The sequence below is a fragment of the Centruroides sculpturatus genome, unplaced genomic scaffold (assembly GCF_000671375.1).
Source record: "Centruroides sculpturatus isolate CEXI.00-Female unplaced genomic scaffold, Cexi_2.0 scaffold845, whole genome shotgun sequence".
Taxonomy (NCBI): Eukaryota; Metazoa; Arthropoda; class Arachnida; order Scorpiones; family Buthidae; genus Centruroides; species Centruroides sculpturatus.
In genome coordinates, this window is record NW_019385150.1 from 56,313 (window position 1) to 72,583 (window position 16,271).

Genomic DNA, 16,271 nt, shown 5'->3' on the forward strand with positions numbered 1-16,271 from the left:
CTCTTCCAGGATTCTGTCAATGTATAAAGACATTTTTTTCTGGGTGGAAACAAATGACGGTAAAACAACATTAATACGCCAAAAAAGAGGAGTCAGGCAGGGTGACCCAGCTTCACCACTAATCTATAACATAGTCATCGAGAATCTTTCCCGTAAACTGAACAGCTGTGCCAAGACCTCGCTTGGGTTCAACCACCTTCTCTACGCAGACGACTTGACCGTCCTAGCCGAAACACCACAACATCTGCGCCAGCTGCACAACACTGTTACTAGATTCCGCGAAACTACTGGTATACGTATCAATACTGAAAAATGTAAACTGATGGCCAGCAAATCTCACGGAAAGGGCATATCACGGAGAATCGACGACACTACTATCCGTCTTAAGGTAAATAACAGGAACATCCCGTTATGCAAAGGCAAAGACTCTTTCAAATACCTCGGTAACCAAGTGGGAATGAGGAACAATAGTCTTTACGCTTCGTTCCACGAACTGTTAAATTACACCAAACGGCTGCTCAACAACACCGCCAACTGTTGCCTACACCTCTACCAAAAACACCACCTAATTAGAACCTTCAATACACCAAAGTGGGAATACTTCATCCGTCTCAATGGTCTTGGCATCTACCAAGCGGACCTCTTGGGCAGAGCATTACGTGAGGCTATAAGAAAATATCTTAAACTACCGGCCCATACACATCGTGCATTCTTTCATGCCGACCGAATAAGTGGAGGCCTAAACATTCCTGAGCCTTGGAACTGGAGCTGTGCTACACAAGTGAAACATGTGATCAGTTTGCTAAACTCGGACGACAATATTATAAAACAAACCATAAGAAACGAAATAACCACTCTGCTGAAACTAAGATACCACACTGAATGCACTCAAAATAAACCACATAACGAAATAATAACGCAGTTTCTTAACGGCGAACTAGAAAATCAAAAAAAAGCACGGACAGTAGATTGCATGGACCCTACTGCACACGCTCCAAAGGCATTTAAAACCAGCAATGCCAAGGTGATATGTGCAGATGGGGTCTTCCATATCATGATCACGAATTCATCGAATAGCAACGAAAATTTCCTTATTAAACATGACGCTATTATAAAAAAATTAAAGCACTACAACCAACTACAGTTAGCAAGTCAATGGCATTCAGCTGGTAGACAGGGAAAATTAATGGCTTGCACGAGAAACTATGTATCCAACTCTTGGATGAATACAGGGGAGCTACATCCATCCTTATACAGCTTCTCCATCAAAGCAAGAATGGATTTACTCCCAACAAATAATAACAAAAAATTTTGGAATATGACAACGAATGACAGATGCTCCCACTGCCAGCAAATAGAAGATATCCAACATCTTCTGTCATTCTGCCCTCACTATCTACCCCTTAGACGGGAAAGGCATGACAAAATTTTAAATAGAATTGCCAAAACGGTTAGATACAACAACAGAGGGGAAAACATTAATGTAAGAATTAATCAGGCAATACCAGAAATGGAAAATGATACCCTCAGACCAGATATAGTTGTCGAGAATACAGAATGCAAACAAATAACCATTATAGATCTGGCAATAAGGAATCAATATGGAGAAGACTGCTTAACTAAAGCGAGACAAGCAAAAATAGATAAGTACAAACATATTAAAACTTTCTACGAAACGAAAGGCTATCAAGTATTACTCGACGCAGTGGTTTTTGGTGCTTTAGGTGCAACAGACACAAATAACACAGAACTATTCAAAAAATTAAACTCGCCATGGAATTATATTAAAAAGATGCACAAGTTCATCATTAACGACATACTCCGTGCTGGTTACCACATATGGAGAAAAAGATCCACACGACCATAGCCTTTATCAACTACCAATATTTATATTTAAATCTACTGCTCAAGATATAATAATAACTAACATTTTGTGTAATATATATGTCGATATGTGTCTATCATATAAATTATTTTTCTGTAAGTGCCCCTGAGCTCAAAACTCTGGGCAGTAACAGTAAGGCTTCTATCCAAGATTGTAATAATTGCCGAATACTATTATCTCCCCGATTACAAAATAATATGTAATTATATGTAATATGTATTTTATATATATTTGAAAATAAATAAAAACAGGTTCGATTCCCCGCCGGGGAGAAAATAATTTTTTTTTTCTGTCTTTCTTCCTCCTCCTTGATCGCTGTACTACGTTGTTGGAACTTTCTTTTCGCTAACGGGAATATTTATAGCATTTGATAGTCTTCCGTCGCCTTTTGATTTCTGCTTACATCGTCTTTCAGAGTTTAAAGCGATAGGAACGCCGCCGAAATTGGTTCTAAGGCACTGGTGCTGCTCGTTTGGCGGTGGGTTTTTCCGCGATTCCTTTTCTTTTTCTTATTGGTCGCTGCCACGCCTGAAAAAGCGACCGATAGGATAAAGCCGGTTAAATTCCGAAATTTTTTATCCACTCTGTTACCGGCAATAAAATATGATTCGAAAGAGATTCTTTCGATGACTGGCAAGCTATTGGCTGTAATGGATGACGACAAAGCTCGCATCTCGTGCGGCGCAAAAGTGGTGTCGTACTGAACTCAGAAAGAATGTTTTTCGTCTGGCCGTATACGAAAAAAACGTCACTCGCAGTCGGCAGGATTCGAACCTGCGCGGGAACAACCCAATGGATTTCAAGTCCATCGCCTTAACCACTCGGCCACGACTGCTTCTGCAGGACCGCCGATATATTTTCCGTTCACAATGCGCACTTCTTCATGCTGCAGCAATACGTTTCGCGGTAGAGACGTTTCCATTTTGGACAAATCAAGTGCAGGCGTGGCATAGAACATAAAACACATATATAATCGATTTTGTAACTACTTGCTTCTTCGTTTCGCTCTTTGCAACCAAACTTCGAATAAACATACATGTTTAAACGCGGTCGAAGTGCAAGGTACCGTATTTTCGTACTTTGCACTCGCGAAATTCGCATCGCAATTCAAACAGTAGCAAGACGTTTCTTTCTTTGCAGGCAGCTGGCTACGCCGTTTTTCTAGGCTCACCGAAATTTTGGCAAAACGCTGAATATTGCAAATTTTCGTAGGACCTCGTGGACAATTTCATAGTTCGAACTGTCAGTTTCCAAGCAGAATTGCTTATGGAAGAAATACATTTGATGGTTTAGTAATCACGAGAGAGAATATTTGCCATTGGTCGGGATCGACTGTTTTAAATCGTATGGCGACGAAATTAAATATCGAAATGGAAAAGGATTGTCATTAATTACCGATTTTGACGGCCTTAAGCTTTCGGAATATAGCTGACGACCATTTCTGATGTCACGAAGAAATAACCCGATTGGCCGAACGACTCTTGGATTTTTGATCAAATAATTGCAGATTTCAATTAATAAAACAAATTATTAAACGCTCGAATACTGTACAGAGTGCCGGCAGTATCGTACACGTGGTCACACAGACTGTCCGGGAGACAAAGACTGAAAACTAAGGGGACGATAAGTGTTGCCAGGTTGGCCACATACTTTCTCCCCAGTGACAACGCTTAGGAACTTAGAAGGGAAACGTACAGTTCGTCCAGAACGAGTCGTCCGTGGAAAAGGTTCCTGGTTTTGCGTGGTTTCGTCCGGTAGGTGGTCGTTTCTGTCGACAGGTGGTCGTTTCTGTCGACAGGTTTATCGTCACTGTTGGAGAATGGCGAAGGTGTGGTTGTAACTTTTAGAAAGAAAGCGGGTTTGAGGCGGTCGATTGAAACAGTTTGCTTTCCTCGAGGTGTATCTAAGTCGAAGTGTTACTCTGAGCGTCGTAAGACACGGAAAGGGCCATCATAGATTGCTTGTAATGGTTTGCGTGATGCATCATGACGCACGAAGACGTGTGAGGCAGTCATCAACTCAGGGTGTAAAAAGTATATTTTTAGAAGAGTGGTGGACATCTCTCACTGGGCGAATCGATATCATGTGATTTTTTATCCTGCAGATCAATGTAGGAAAATTATTGGCAGAAGTAGTCTCATGGTCAGCGAAGAGATCAGAAGGCAGTGCAATGGGTTCGCCGTACGTAATCTCTGCTGCTGTAGTGTTATAATTGGGTATGACATAGGATCTTAGCCCCAAGAGGATGGTTGGGAGTTTAGCAACCCAATTATCGGTCAGCTGAGCTCTCAGCGAGGACTTGAGCTGACGATGCCACCGTTCAATTTTTCCGTTTGCGGCTGGGTGGTAAGCTGTTGTCTTAATGTGGTTAATTCCCAGGGCTTTGGTGAGGTCAGCAAAAAGTTGACATTCAAACTGGCGACCCCTGTCAGTGGTTATAACACGTGGTATGCCAAAGCGTGCAATCCATGTAGAAAGGATTACATTGACTATAGTCTCAGCTGAGATGTCTGCCACCGGTATGGCTTCTGGCCAACGTGAAAATCTGTCTATGATTGTTACTAGATAAGTAAAACCTTGGCAAGATGGCAAGGGNGTCTATTTTAGAAAAGATGGATTTGCCTCTCAGTTGGCAATTGAAATCTTGAAGGTGGGGTATCGGGTACTGGTCTGGTATCGTGATAGCGTTCAAGGCCCGATAGTCCCCACAAGGACGCCATGAGCCGTCCTTCTTGGGAACAAGATGTAGGGGACTGGACCAGCAACTTTTGGAGGGCCTGCATATTCCCATGTCTATCATCTGTTGGAATTCCAGCTTTGCCTGTGCAAGCTTATCAGGAGGGAGTCGTCTCGGCTTAGCAGTGACTGGAGCTCCTGTCGTGACGATTGTGTGGTAAACATTATGGTCACTAACTTGTTGGTATGTAGGTTGTTCCTTCAAGAGGTTGGGAAACTCCGAAAGAAGCTTGGAATACTTCTGTTGGGGTGATACCATTAGCACAGTTTGGGTAGTTCCTGGGGTTGCCAAGTGAGTGAGATTATCTCTCAAGCACCTATTCTTTAAATCCACAAGAATGCCAAAGTGACTTAGAAAGTCTGCTCCTATAATAGGGTGTTGTACATCCGCTAAGGTAAATGGCCAGCGAAACGTCCATCGGAGTCCAATATCAAGTTTAAGGAGGCGCTCCCCATATGTAGGTATTACGGAGCCATTAGCTGCATAAAGTTGATGATTACTGATATGTCGTTTTTCTAGGGTGGTGGGAGGTAAGACAGAGATGTCTGCCCCCGAGTCTACCAGGAATCTGCGACCAGTGGTAGTATCAAAAATAAATAAGCGATAGGATGTTTTCTCCCCGCCCCTCTGAGTGGCAGAGAGAGCGGGGCTTAGTCGTTTCCCGAGGCTTCCTTGATGACACGTTTAAAAGAACAAGGTGGGGTGCACTTCCTGGCATTAGCTTTGAATTTGAAGTGATACCAACAAACATTATAACCCGGTACATTTGGACTGGGAGAGCGCCTTCGTCTCTCTGAGCGTGATGGGGAACGTGCTCGTAACTCGTGGATCGAAATGGCAAGTTCTGATACAGCTTTCTCCAAACGAGAGAGCCGATCTGTTTGGTGTGCGGTTGCACCACTGGTGGAACAAATGTCTGAATTAGGACTGGTTATCTCCATAATTTTGTCAGCCATAGCGGCCAAGGTATGGAGACTGTCTTGTTTGGTCACTAAAACTGAACGCACGTTGTTAGGCAACCTCTGTAGAAAGAGCGTTCTAAGGAATTCGTCCGTTACTTGTGTACCGGCCAGTGCCCGCATTTCTCTTAGTAGTGCCGAGGGCCTTTTGTCTCCTAGCTCGATTTCTAGGAGTAATTTTTTTGCCTTCCTACTTTCGGATTCTTCGAACTCGTCGATTAATCGCGTTTTTAGGTCCGTGTAGGGCGTGCTCGTCAACGGTTGGGATATTAGATCGGCGACCAATTCGGCTATTTCACAGTCAAGCGATCCTAGTACATGATAGTATTTCGTAACTTCTGTCGTGATATTAGAGACAGCGAATTGTGATTCCACCTGTGTGAACCATACTCTAACGTTCTTTCTCCAAAAGGGTTGAATTTTCACCGATACACGTGCTACCTCGACGGGGTCTTCGCTCTTGCTCATGACGGAAATATATAATATAAATACAGAATTGGGTAAATAAGTTCTTGTGATCACGTTCGGGTCACCACTTTGGAGTCTTGATCAAATAATTGCAGATTTCAATTAATAAAACAAATTTATTAAGCGCTCGAATACTGTACAGAGTGCCGGAAGTACCGTACACGTGGTCAGACAGACTGTTCGGGAGACAAAGACTGAAAACTAAGGGCACGGTAAGTGTTGCCAGGTTGGCCACAGACTCCTAAAACAGAGGAGTAGTAGCGATGTAAGTAAGAGCTAATGTTTTGCCGAAGTTCGTTTAGAGAACGGTCAGAAATAGACGATCGTCGTCTTTGCAACGCATTTTAAACTGCGGTTCAGCCAGCCAACAGCTATAGGCCGTTCGTTGATAAACGTCGTTTAATGTAAACTCTGTCTCTGCAATCGGCCGTCTCTCTCTCAAACGGCCTAGTGTAATTAGGGGAACTTTAAGCATGCCTGCTATCGAATATATCTGTATTTTCTTTGGTTCTTACTAAAATTGTTATTTGTTAGTTAATATGGAATCCGAGTGAGTCACTTCATCTGCTCCGAAGCCCACTGCTCAACCACTATCGCTCGCGTGACATAAAGTCGCGATTTCCGAGTCCTGAGAGACCCGGTGATGTCACATCCTGACGTGGTGTCAACGAGACACCGACCCTACGGTTACATTTAGTGTCCGTTATTGAAGGTTTCACTATACAATAAGATTTCTTGTTCACAGTTTTGTCAAAACTTCGATATTGTAGAAGTTCGTATCCAGAAAAGATTTCCAAAAACGCTTTTCAGAGTGAGAAAATATCAGCTCTTTAGTATCCTTACGTTATTTTATTATTTAAGATTATAAGATAGAATTATTTTATAATTCTATCTTATAATTTTACGAGTTAGAGCATTTCGTTCTACACATTACCGTATTCATTTTTTTTTTAAATGTAAAAATAATTTAATTATAGGTAAGGTGTCTATCTAAAAACTTAACGTATTTTCATTTTTAACTAATAGTAATAATACTAATAAAGCATTCATAATTCGTAATCATGACCAGAAAATACCATAAATCGAGTTCCCGCTGTTGGCGCCGTTTACTGCAGTGGCATAATTTAGAACTAATGCTCGCTCAGCTTCTAGACGCTTGTATCAGTAGCGCCATATAAATAAATAATAACGAAATGTTAAACAGAAGAAAATAAGGATGTATACATAAACAATTTACAAATTAAAATAACCTTTAAAATAATTATTTTCGTACGACAAAGAATTAATGACACTTGTCTACATTCGTTTGGATTCGGACCAAAATCTAAATATATAATTTCAAATCCCGTTTACGTCACCATACCGACTTAATCAACCATTGAACGATAGGCGTTTAAACTAAAAGTAGAAACGGACCAATTGGATTAAAGCACGTCTTGTACGTAGTGTTCAATGTGTTTCTCTCAAGATGACCCGTAGAGAGTAACCAAAAAATCATAATGTCATGAATGTCCATGAGATTAATTCCAACAAAAATCGAAATAATTAGAACTTCTTCTGATCTCAGTGACTTAAATCCTTCTGTAAACATGTCTTCTCAAAAACTACTCTTTTATGCTGGCGGAATATTCGTCTGCTATTTCTATTTTGGGATTTTACAAGAAAAAATGTAAGTAGTCACCTTTTTAAAGGCATTTTTATATTACTAAATATTACCTTAATTATCATTATATGCTTAAGTTTGCTCACAGAATAATAATATGTCATGAAAGGAAGTTTTCTTTAAAATTTTCACTTCAGAATTTTCATTTTTACAGTTTTCAAGGTAAAACAGCATACAAATATGAACAATACTTATTTAAAATCCACAATATTCATTTATTACTAAGCAATATTAATTGAATGAACTTTATAGTATAAATCTAAATATATTACTTTAATCAATTAATATTTTTTTAACTCTTATATTAAACATTTCTTCATCTTTGTTTTTTTTCATGCTTATATATGGGGTCGGTGTTTTCTTCTCTAATATATTTCTTCCTATCAAGGGCTTCTTTTCTCTTAAGTCCCCTTTGATTCAAATCTTTCTCTATCTTATCTTACCAATGCAGCTTTGGTCTTCCTCTTTTCTCTTTCCCTCTTTCCTTTTACTGCCAGTTTTCCAACCTGCTGTCTAGCATAATCTTCATTTCTTTGTTCTATGTGGCCAAACCACCTCAACTTGCATTCTTGCAGCTTCCTGATCAAGGGGATCAACTTAACAATCTCTAATAAAATTGTTTCTTATCCTTCCTTGATACTCCAGACATCCATATGAACATTCTCATCTCTGCCACCTCCATATTTCTTTCTTGGGCTCTTGTTATTGCCCATGTCTCAGTTCCATATAACATTGCAGGTCTAACAACCGATTTGTACAATTTATCTTTCAGCCTGTAGTTAACTTTCTGTCACATAACACAGCTCAGCTTCCTCCATTTCATCCATTCACATTTTACATTAAACACTAGTACTAAATATTACATATGTCATTCTCTATAGAAAATGTTAGGTTAACTTCTCTATAAAGTAATATTCTTACATTTTTTTTTTATTATGAATTATCTCATTTATCGATGATTTTCTGTGTAGACAGTGACTAAGATTTATTTTTTTATATTAGTTTTATGTAAAATAGATATGATTTATATATATATATATATGATATGTTAACTGTCAAAAGTATTTTGTTCAAAATTAACAGATTCTAAGTTAAATAAATGATGCTTATATTTAAAAAAAATTATAAATATTTTCTAAACATTAAACATATTTATTTTAATGATTTCTTATGTCAAAAAATAAAAATAATACAAATTTATTTATTCTGTTTCCTGTTTCAGGTTTTATATATTTCTAAATTTCAAACAATGAGGTTTTGAATATCATATATAGAATATTATAAAAATTAGAGAATAAATTTAATTAAATGTCATTGATACAACATATAAAAAATAAAAACAAATTTATCTATAGATGTTTTAAAACAATCACATTTTCAAGTGACAGATAATTAAAGGAAAACAGTTATTGTTAATGTTTGTTTAGTTTCAATTTTAATTTTGAAATGTATACAACTTTTTACAAATGCAATAATGTTTCAATTATTCAACATTCAGTACTTTGCTTTGTTCAACAGTGTACTATTCACCTTGTTGTTTCATATACTTTCATACTAATTTTTTTGCATTATTCTTTGTCAATATATCTTGTACTAGAAGTGTAACTTCATTTGTTTGTCTGCTAGCAATTTATATTTATACTCTACATTAAATGACTGTGAGCCATGTTATTTTTCCAATAACATTTCTCTTTTACAAAAATTTAAAAATTCATTGTTAAATGTGCAATACATTTCAGATGAAACAATTCAAGTTATGTAATGCTGAATGATCCTCTTAGGTACAGTTTCGGGAACGTCTAATTTAAAAAGACATTTTTTACAATAAATTTATTTTTGATAAAAATATACTTATAAATATAATTTATAATCAAATTTAAATAATTTGTATTCTTCAATTATATGAAAAAATTTACATATTATTAAATACTGTATATTATAAACTACTGTCACTCCTTTTTTCAATTGAAAAAACTTAATTTTGTTTAAATACTTCTGGACTGATGTATCCATTACAATCAAATAATATAATATAAATAATATATCTACATTAACATTAAAATCTAATCTAAATAAGTAAAAAATTTTTAACTTCACCCCACCTAACAAGTTTTAGTGAATACCATTATTATTAATTATTAATATTTTAAATTAATTATCACTTTTTATTAGTATAATCTTATGATTCAAAAAGCATTACAAGTGAACAGTGAAATAAAATGATTTTTCCAATTGAATAATTATTAATAAATTGCAGAATGTTGCATTTATGCTGGATGTCCATTAAATCTGATTTGCTTTACTCCTTACTGTTTCTATATTATCTAACATTTTTGTTAATGTGACTGCTACATCAGATTATTGTAACACTGTTGTGTACAATAATTTCTGCATATTTAAAATATACAGTAGAGGCCCGTAAACAACACGGGGGATTTGTTACGCATTATAGGAAATTGCATTATCGAAACCTGCATTATCACACAATTTATGAAAGTTTAAACCTTGGCGTATAAAAAAAAAAAAAAAAAAAACATATACCTCTGATCAACAAAATTGAGAGTGTTGCTTGCTTTATTTGTGCATTGTACAGGACTCTGCTGTATTAGAAATATTAAAGAAATGATAGATGAAAATTTGTATTTCTCTTATATTATGGAATAAAACTAATATTCCAATTTATAATATCCAGCAGATTTTCCCTATTATAATAAACATTTTCAGCCACTTTCAGTAGCCATCTTCAACTTACATATTCAAGTACTTAATAAATATTGAATATATTTTTCCTTCTTTGCATTCAGTAGATATATTATTGATTCAACACTCATTCATCTTTATTGATTTAACATACATTATTGGATTTCATATCAAAATTATATTCACATAATCTGTAATATATAAAATGATCAATTTAAAATTAAAATATAATACATTCGTCGAAAGCACTCGAATGAACGAAAAAACGATTAATAACACTGAACACAGTGAGTTTTAACTATTAATTAAAATATATTTGATAATTTACAAAAAACCTGAAAATATATTTTTTAATTTGTATATCAAATGGTAATTATGATTATTGTGATTAAGTAGTCAAATTAATGTGTATTTCAACTGTACAAAGGTTGAAATTTTGAAATGTTTATTTTATAAAATAAATTTATTGTTTTTTATCTGTGTATTTTATTTAGTTATTTCATTCAGTTATCAGATATTTTAAATTTTGTAAGATGTAAACAAAATATAAATGCAAATTGTGTAAGTGTATAAACACTTGATTAAATAGAATTGATGACAACACATGTTTTTTATAATATTATATGAATATGTCTAAGTATAAAGAAATATTTTTATAACAGTAACATTTACATTAAATTTAATTGTTTTAAAACATAACACATGAATATTTTTCCTGTACTTTTATAGTCAAGGCAATTCAATAATTTGACTTTAATGTGTAAAAGTATTGAGTTTTGAATTTGTCTGTTATTTAGCTCAGTATTTTATATTCAAACTTAACTATGATATTCAATATTAATTAACTTATTAAATATCCAATTTTATATATTGTTGTAAACAAGTTAAAAAATAAGCTATGTGGGTCAGAAATTGGACAAAAGTTTAAAAAAATTATCATTATCTGAAAAATATGTAATGTTGGATTATAAATATTGTATATATTGTATGTATATACAGTTAAAACTCAATGTAATGGACTACCATGAGACTGAAGAAATTAGTCCATTATAATGAAAGTCCATTACTGTATAGTAGGATCACATTAGAATGGATTTCAATAATGGATCCCTAGAAAATATCTCTTGGTCAAGATTCCAATCAATATACTCATATTTTTACCTCATTTCAGTGGATCCATTACTGTAGATACAAAGATATTGCTGTATATAGTAATATCAACTTGTCCATTATTATATATCTATATTATGGATAAAAGTAAATTAGGTAGTGGAGAAAATTTCAGTTGTAAACTATATAAACCCAATTTTTATTAACCTTGTAAAAACATTACTTTTATTCATTATTTTTTAAAAATATTTTAACAAATTGTTTTAAGAAAGTAGTTTTTTAGCTGTAGCTATAACTGTTAAATGAGCTATTGATTTTGAATGTGGGACAAGTCCATTTTGTGAAAAAATATTTAAAGCTAATTCTTATTACAAAGTAACATAAATTTTATGTTTTTAATCAATTCACAATAAATATCTTGTAACAAATTTATACTGATATTACATGTATTAGTAATTTATATCGTCAATGATATTTATTGTGAGTGGATTTGAAGTTTTTTACTTATAATGGTGCTGCTGATGATGATGATACATTATGATAAAATATAAACTATAAATATGTGAAATAAAAATATATCAAATAAAACTGTCTTAATTTTTGGAAAAAATATTTCAGTTGTGATATATTTTCAAAATACTTCATAAGCACAAAAACAAAGAAAACTGAATTTATAATGAATGGATAATAAAAGTGTTTAAATTATAACTTCAATTAAAAAAATAAAATTTTTACCTTAAATATAATTTATATAACAGTTTTATATATTTAATCATTTTATTGCAATTTAAAACCAAAGTATTACATTTCCTGTGTTTATGACTATAGGAAATATCCTGTTATTGACATATTTTTACATCTAAACTACTACTTCACACCTAAGTGCTAATTCCAGCACATGAACGATAAAAAACTTTAATGTTCTAACGTTTTCGGCCGTCTTTCAGAGGCCCTCGTCAGGAAAATATTACAACGAACAGAAAAACAGTTTTATCTAACAATTTTCGAACAAAGCTGTGTTCTAATTTTTTATCATTTTTTGTTTTGAAAAATGTTAAAAAAACGAGGGCCTCTGAAAGACGGCCGAAAACGTTAGAACATTAAAGTTTTTTATCGTTCATGTGCTGGAATTAGCACTTAGGTGTGAAGTAGTAGTTTCGATATTTAGTTCCAGTTTCTGAGTCAGTTTTTTATGTCTGATATTTTTACATTTATCTGATATCTATTAAAGTCAAATATATTATTTTCTCCAACATTCCCAGTAAGGCGAACCCTGTATTTGGATTATGTAGAATACTGCAATATAATTAGATGCCTTTTTATCTAATTTTAGAATTATATAATGCTTTTATAGGCTTTACTTGCTTGAAGAACTATAAATTTCAAATACAACAATAAAAATAACCAAAATGTAACATTTAAATTGTTAAGAATTTCCAATTTCATCTTTTCAAAGTATTGTTTTCAATTGTACAGTTATTACTTATCACCAGCTTTCAGAAAAAAATAACACTGGTAGAAATTATTATATTTATAATTTTGTTGTTATAATGTAAAACATTTGAATTCTACTTGATGCTATTCACATTCTGGAATATTTAGTTGGAAGGTTATATCATACTTCACACAGCTTAAGTATTTTTATTTTGAAATTTGTCAGTATACACTTTCAATCATTTTTAACACATTTGTCATAAGACATGCTTACTTGCCAAATGAAGCATGCTTATCAAATTTATACTATTTGAATACTAGAACTTGTAATTAACCCTTTCAGAACCTTTTTATTTCCAGTAAGCAGTGGTGATATTCAGCGGGTTCGCACAGGTTCGGCCGAACCCGTTGTTAACATTTTCAAAGTTTTCCGAACCTTGTTAAACACATGTAACATTTCTCAATGGTTTGATTCTTTTAAAAATATTAAAATATACGTATTATACTCTGTAACACTACTAAACTAGAGCCTTCCGATGCACCGTTTGAGCGAAAAAAAAATTGTTAAGGAAAAATTTTCTGTTAGCGAACCCTTTGTTAAAAATTTCAAATGTCATCACTGCCAGTAAGGTACTATATTTAGATGCTTAGTAATAGAATAGATTCTGCTTCTTAGAAATTTAGCAAAAGTAATTTGGATTTCAATCTTAAAACTATCTTTAACCACAAAAAATGAGATATTTATTGAACACACTGAAAAATTGGTAGATAAAATCCTAATATGATAAAGCACTACTTTTTAATTCACTAAAAATATTTAAAAATATTGATTTGTTTTTTTTCTTTTCCTTATTTCAAACTAGCTGTTACCCGCAACTTCGTCTGCGGAGGTTTTGCAAGCAAACCCCATTTACATTCAATATTTCAATAACCATAATAATTGTTATATAATACCTACCGCTGAGAATGATGAGAATTACCGAGAATCAAACGAACTATTTTCAATTTGATCAATTTTCTGGAACATTTACAATCGTTCTATAATCGAACAATACGCAATAACAAATTTGAATTTAAAACGGTTCAAACATTTTTAAAATCAAAGTAGAATAAAATATTTATAACAGTGTCTGAAACGTTATTAATTTAATACACCTAAGTACTCGATGAAGACTAAATCCTCTCCCTCTCCCGCCCACGGGGGAATTTTGAAAAATCCCTTCTTAGCGTGCATTGCCATGGCATACCCTACTAAAACACAGATAAAAACAAAAAATCGAATCTAAAATAGTACAGTAGAAGCTGTTGGTAGGCAACCTGCCTAGGAGAAGGAAAACTCTGATCAGAAACCATGAGGAAGGCAACGGGAAACCACCTCAGCTATACCTCCCTTGTTAATAGAAAGCAGAAAACCTGTTTATCATACTGGCAAATATGGGACTCATCTCCAAAATAAAGGTGTCATGCCCGGCAGGGGAAGTTATGGGGCTTCCCAGGTCGTCACCATGCAAAACCCCCATAGGAAGACCTCCATAGGAAGAATTCGAATAGGAACATGGAATGTAAGAACCATGCTTTGACCAGGTAAGTTGGAAAATGTCAAGAGAGAAATGAAGAGGCAGAATTTGGATATTCTTGGGCTTAGTGAAGTTAGATGGGAGGAGAGTGGTGATTTTTTTAGCGATGAATTCAGGGTTATTTATTCTTGTGGAACTAAAGGAAAGAATGGTGTAGCATTTATTTTAGGTGAGAAGGTAAAAAACCCTGTTGAAAAAATTGAATGCAGAGGTGACAGAATTTTAATGATTAAAATAAAAAGCGATCCCATGGATATGATGATATTTCAAGTATACATGCCTACTGGAGACTATGACGATGAAGAAGTAGAAGAAATTTATGACCAAATTGAAGATATAATAGAAAATGATAAAAGTAAGAAATGCCTAATTGTTATGGGAGACTGGAATGCATCTGTAGGAGGAGGAGGAGATGGAAAAATTGTGGGCAAGTTTAGGCTAGGAAATAGGAATGAAAGAGGCAAATGACTAGTTGAATTTGCTACCAAGCATCAATTAATAATTGGAAACACATGGTTCAAACAATCCAAATGTCGACTATTCACTTGGAAAATGCCCAGAGACATTGGAAGGTATCAAATAGATTATATTCTCATTCAAAGTCGTTTTAGAAATGCAGTCAAGAAAATTCAGACATATCCAGGAGCAGATGCAGATTCTGATCACAACTTATTAACTGCAGATATTGTGGTGAAATTGAAAAAAGTTTTGAGAGCCAAAAGAATAAAAAGATGGAATTTGGAAAAGCTAAATGGAAATACTGGATTAAATTTTAAAGAAAACCTGGAATATAAATTAAAAGAACTTCCATATGACTTTTGACTGTGAGTTTGACCCAAACGCAAATTGGAAAAGAATTAAAGATACAATAAAGGAATCGGCTGAAAATTTTCTTGAATATGTAAATGGTACTAGAATAAAAAAAACCTTGGATTACTCAAGAAATGATTGAGAAAATGGATGAAAGAAGAAATTGAAAAAATATAAATAATGAAAAAGGGAGAATGATGTACAAGAAGCTAAATAATGAATTGAGGCGTGAAACTGGAAAAGCTAGAGAAACTTGGTTAAGTAAGGAATGTGAGGAAATCAAAGAACTGAACAAAAAAGACAGATATGATCTATCATACAAAAAAGTCAAAGAACTAACAAATGATCGCACCCACCAAATTTTGAATATTGAAGACAAAGATGGAAAAGCACTTTTAACCCCAACTGATATAATGGGCAATTGGAAAGAATATATTGGAGATCTCTATGGAGAGAACACCAAACCTAAAGAGTTAAAATTGGAAAAATCTTCTCAAATAGCTAATGATGAAAGAGGACCTATTATAATGAAAGATGAAGTTGGATTGGCAATTAAAGAATTGAAAAACAAAAAAGTCAGAAAGAGTAGATGGAATACCAGCTGAATTTCTAAAAGGGTTAGGCAAGGAAGGAATCGAGAAAATAACAGACTTATGCAATCTCATATATAAAACAGGAGAATGGCCTGAAGACTTTGCTCAAAGTATTTTGATACCTATACCAAAGAAAGCAAAAGCTAAAAAGTGTAGTGATTTTAGAACAATTAGTTTAATTTCACATGCCTCAAAAATCCTTCTTAAAATCATTAACAGAAGACTCTACAACAAGGCTGAAACATTTCTATGTGAAGAACAATTTGGATTCAGAAAAGGAAAAGGAACAAGGGATGCCATTGGCCTCTTCAGAACAATCTGTGAAAGAAACATTG

General features: G+C 34.1%; 3 protein-coding genes and 1 non-coding gene across 4 annotated transcripts in view; 2 read left to right on the plus strand and 2 right to left on the minus strand.

Moving 5' to 3' along the window:
- Positions 1-19: 19 nt before the first annotated feature.
- On the plus strand, positions 20-1,867 carry LOC111635480. The gene has a single exon (XM_023380448.1). The coding sequence runs from the start codon at positions 20-22 to the stop codon at positions 1,865-1,867; it is 1,848 nt and encodes a 615-aa protein (XP_023236216.1).
- Positions 1,868-2,638: 771 nt separating this feature from the next.
- Positions 2,639-2,720, minus strand: Trnas-uga. Its single transcript has one exon. It is a non-coding gene; the product is annotated as a tRNA-Ser (tRNA).
- A 2,552-nt stretch (positions 2,721-5,272) lies between these two features.
- On the minus strand, positions 5,273-6,049 carry LOC111635482. Its single transcript, XM_023380449.1, has one exon. It carries the CDS (start codon positions 6,047-6,049, stop codon positions 5,273-5,275), a length of 777 nt encoding a protein of 258 aa, XP_023236217.1.
- Positions 6,050-7,239: 1,190 nt separating this feature from the next.
- LOC111635473 (solute carrier family 35 member B1-like) overlaps positions 7,240-16,271 on the plus strand; it is a 47,690-nt gene continuing 38,658 nt past the window's right edge. Inside the window, exon 1 of the mRNA XM_023380441.1 lies at positions 7,240-7,718. Within this exon, the coding sequence (XP_023236209.1) occupies positions 7,558-7,718 (161 nt within the window). The 5' untranslated portion in view covers positions 7,240-7,557. The remainder of the gene's footprint in view (positions 7,719-16,271) is intronic.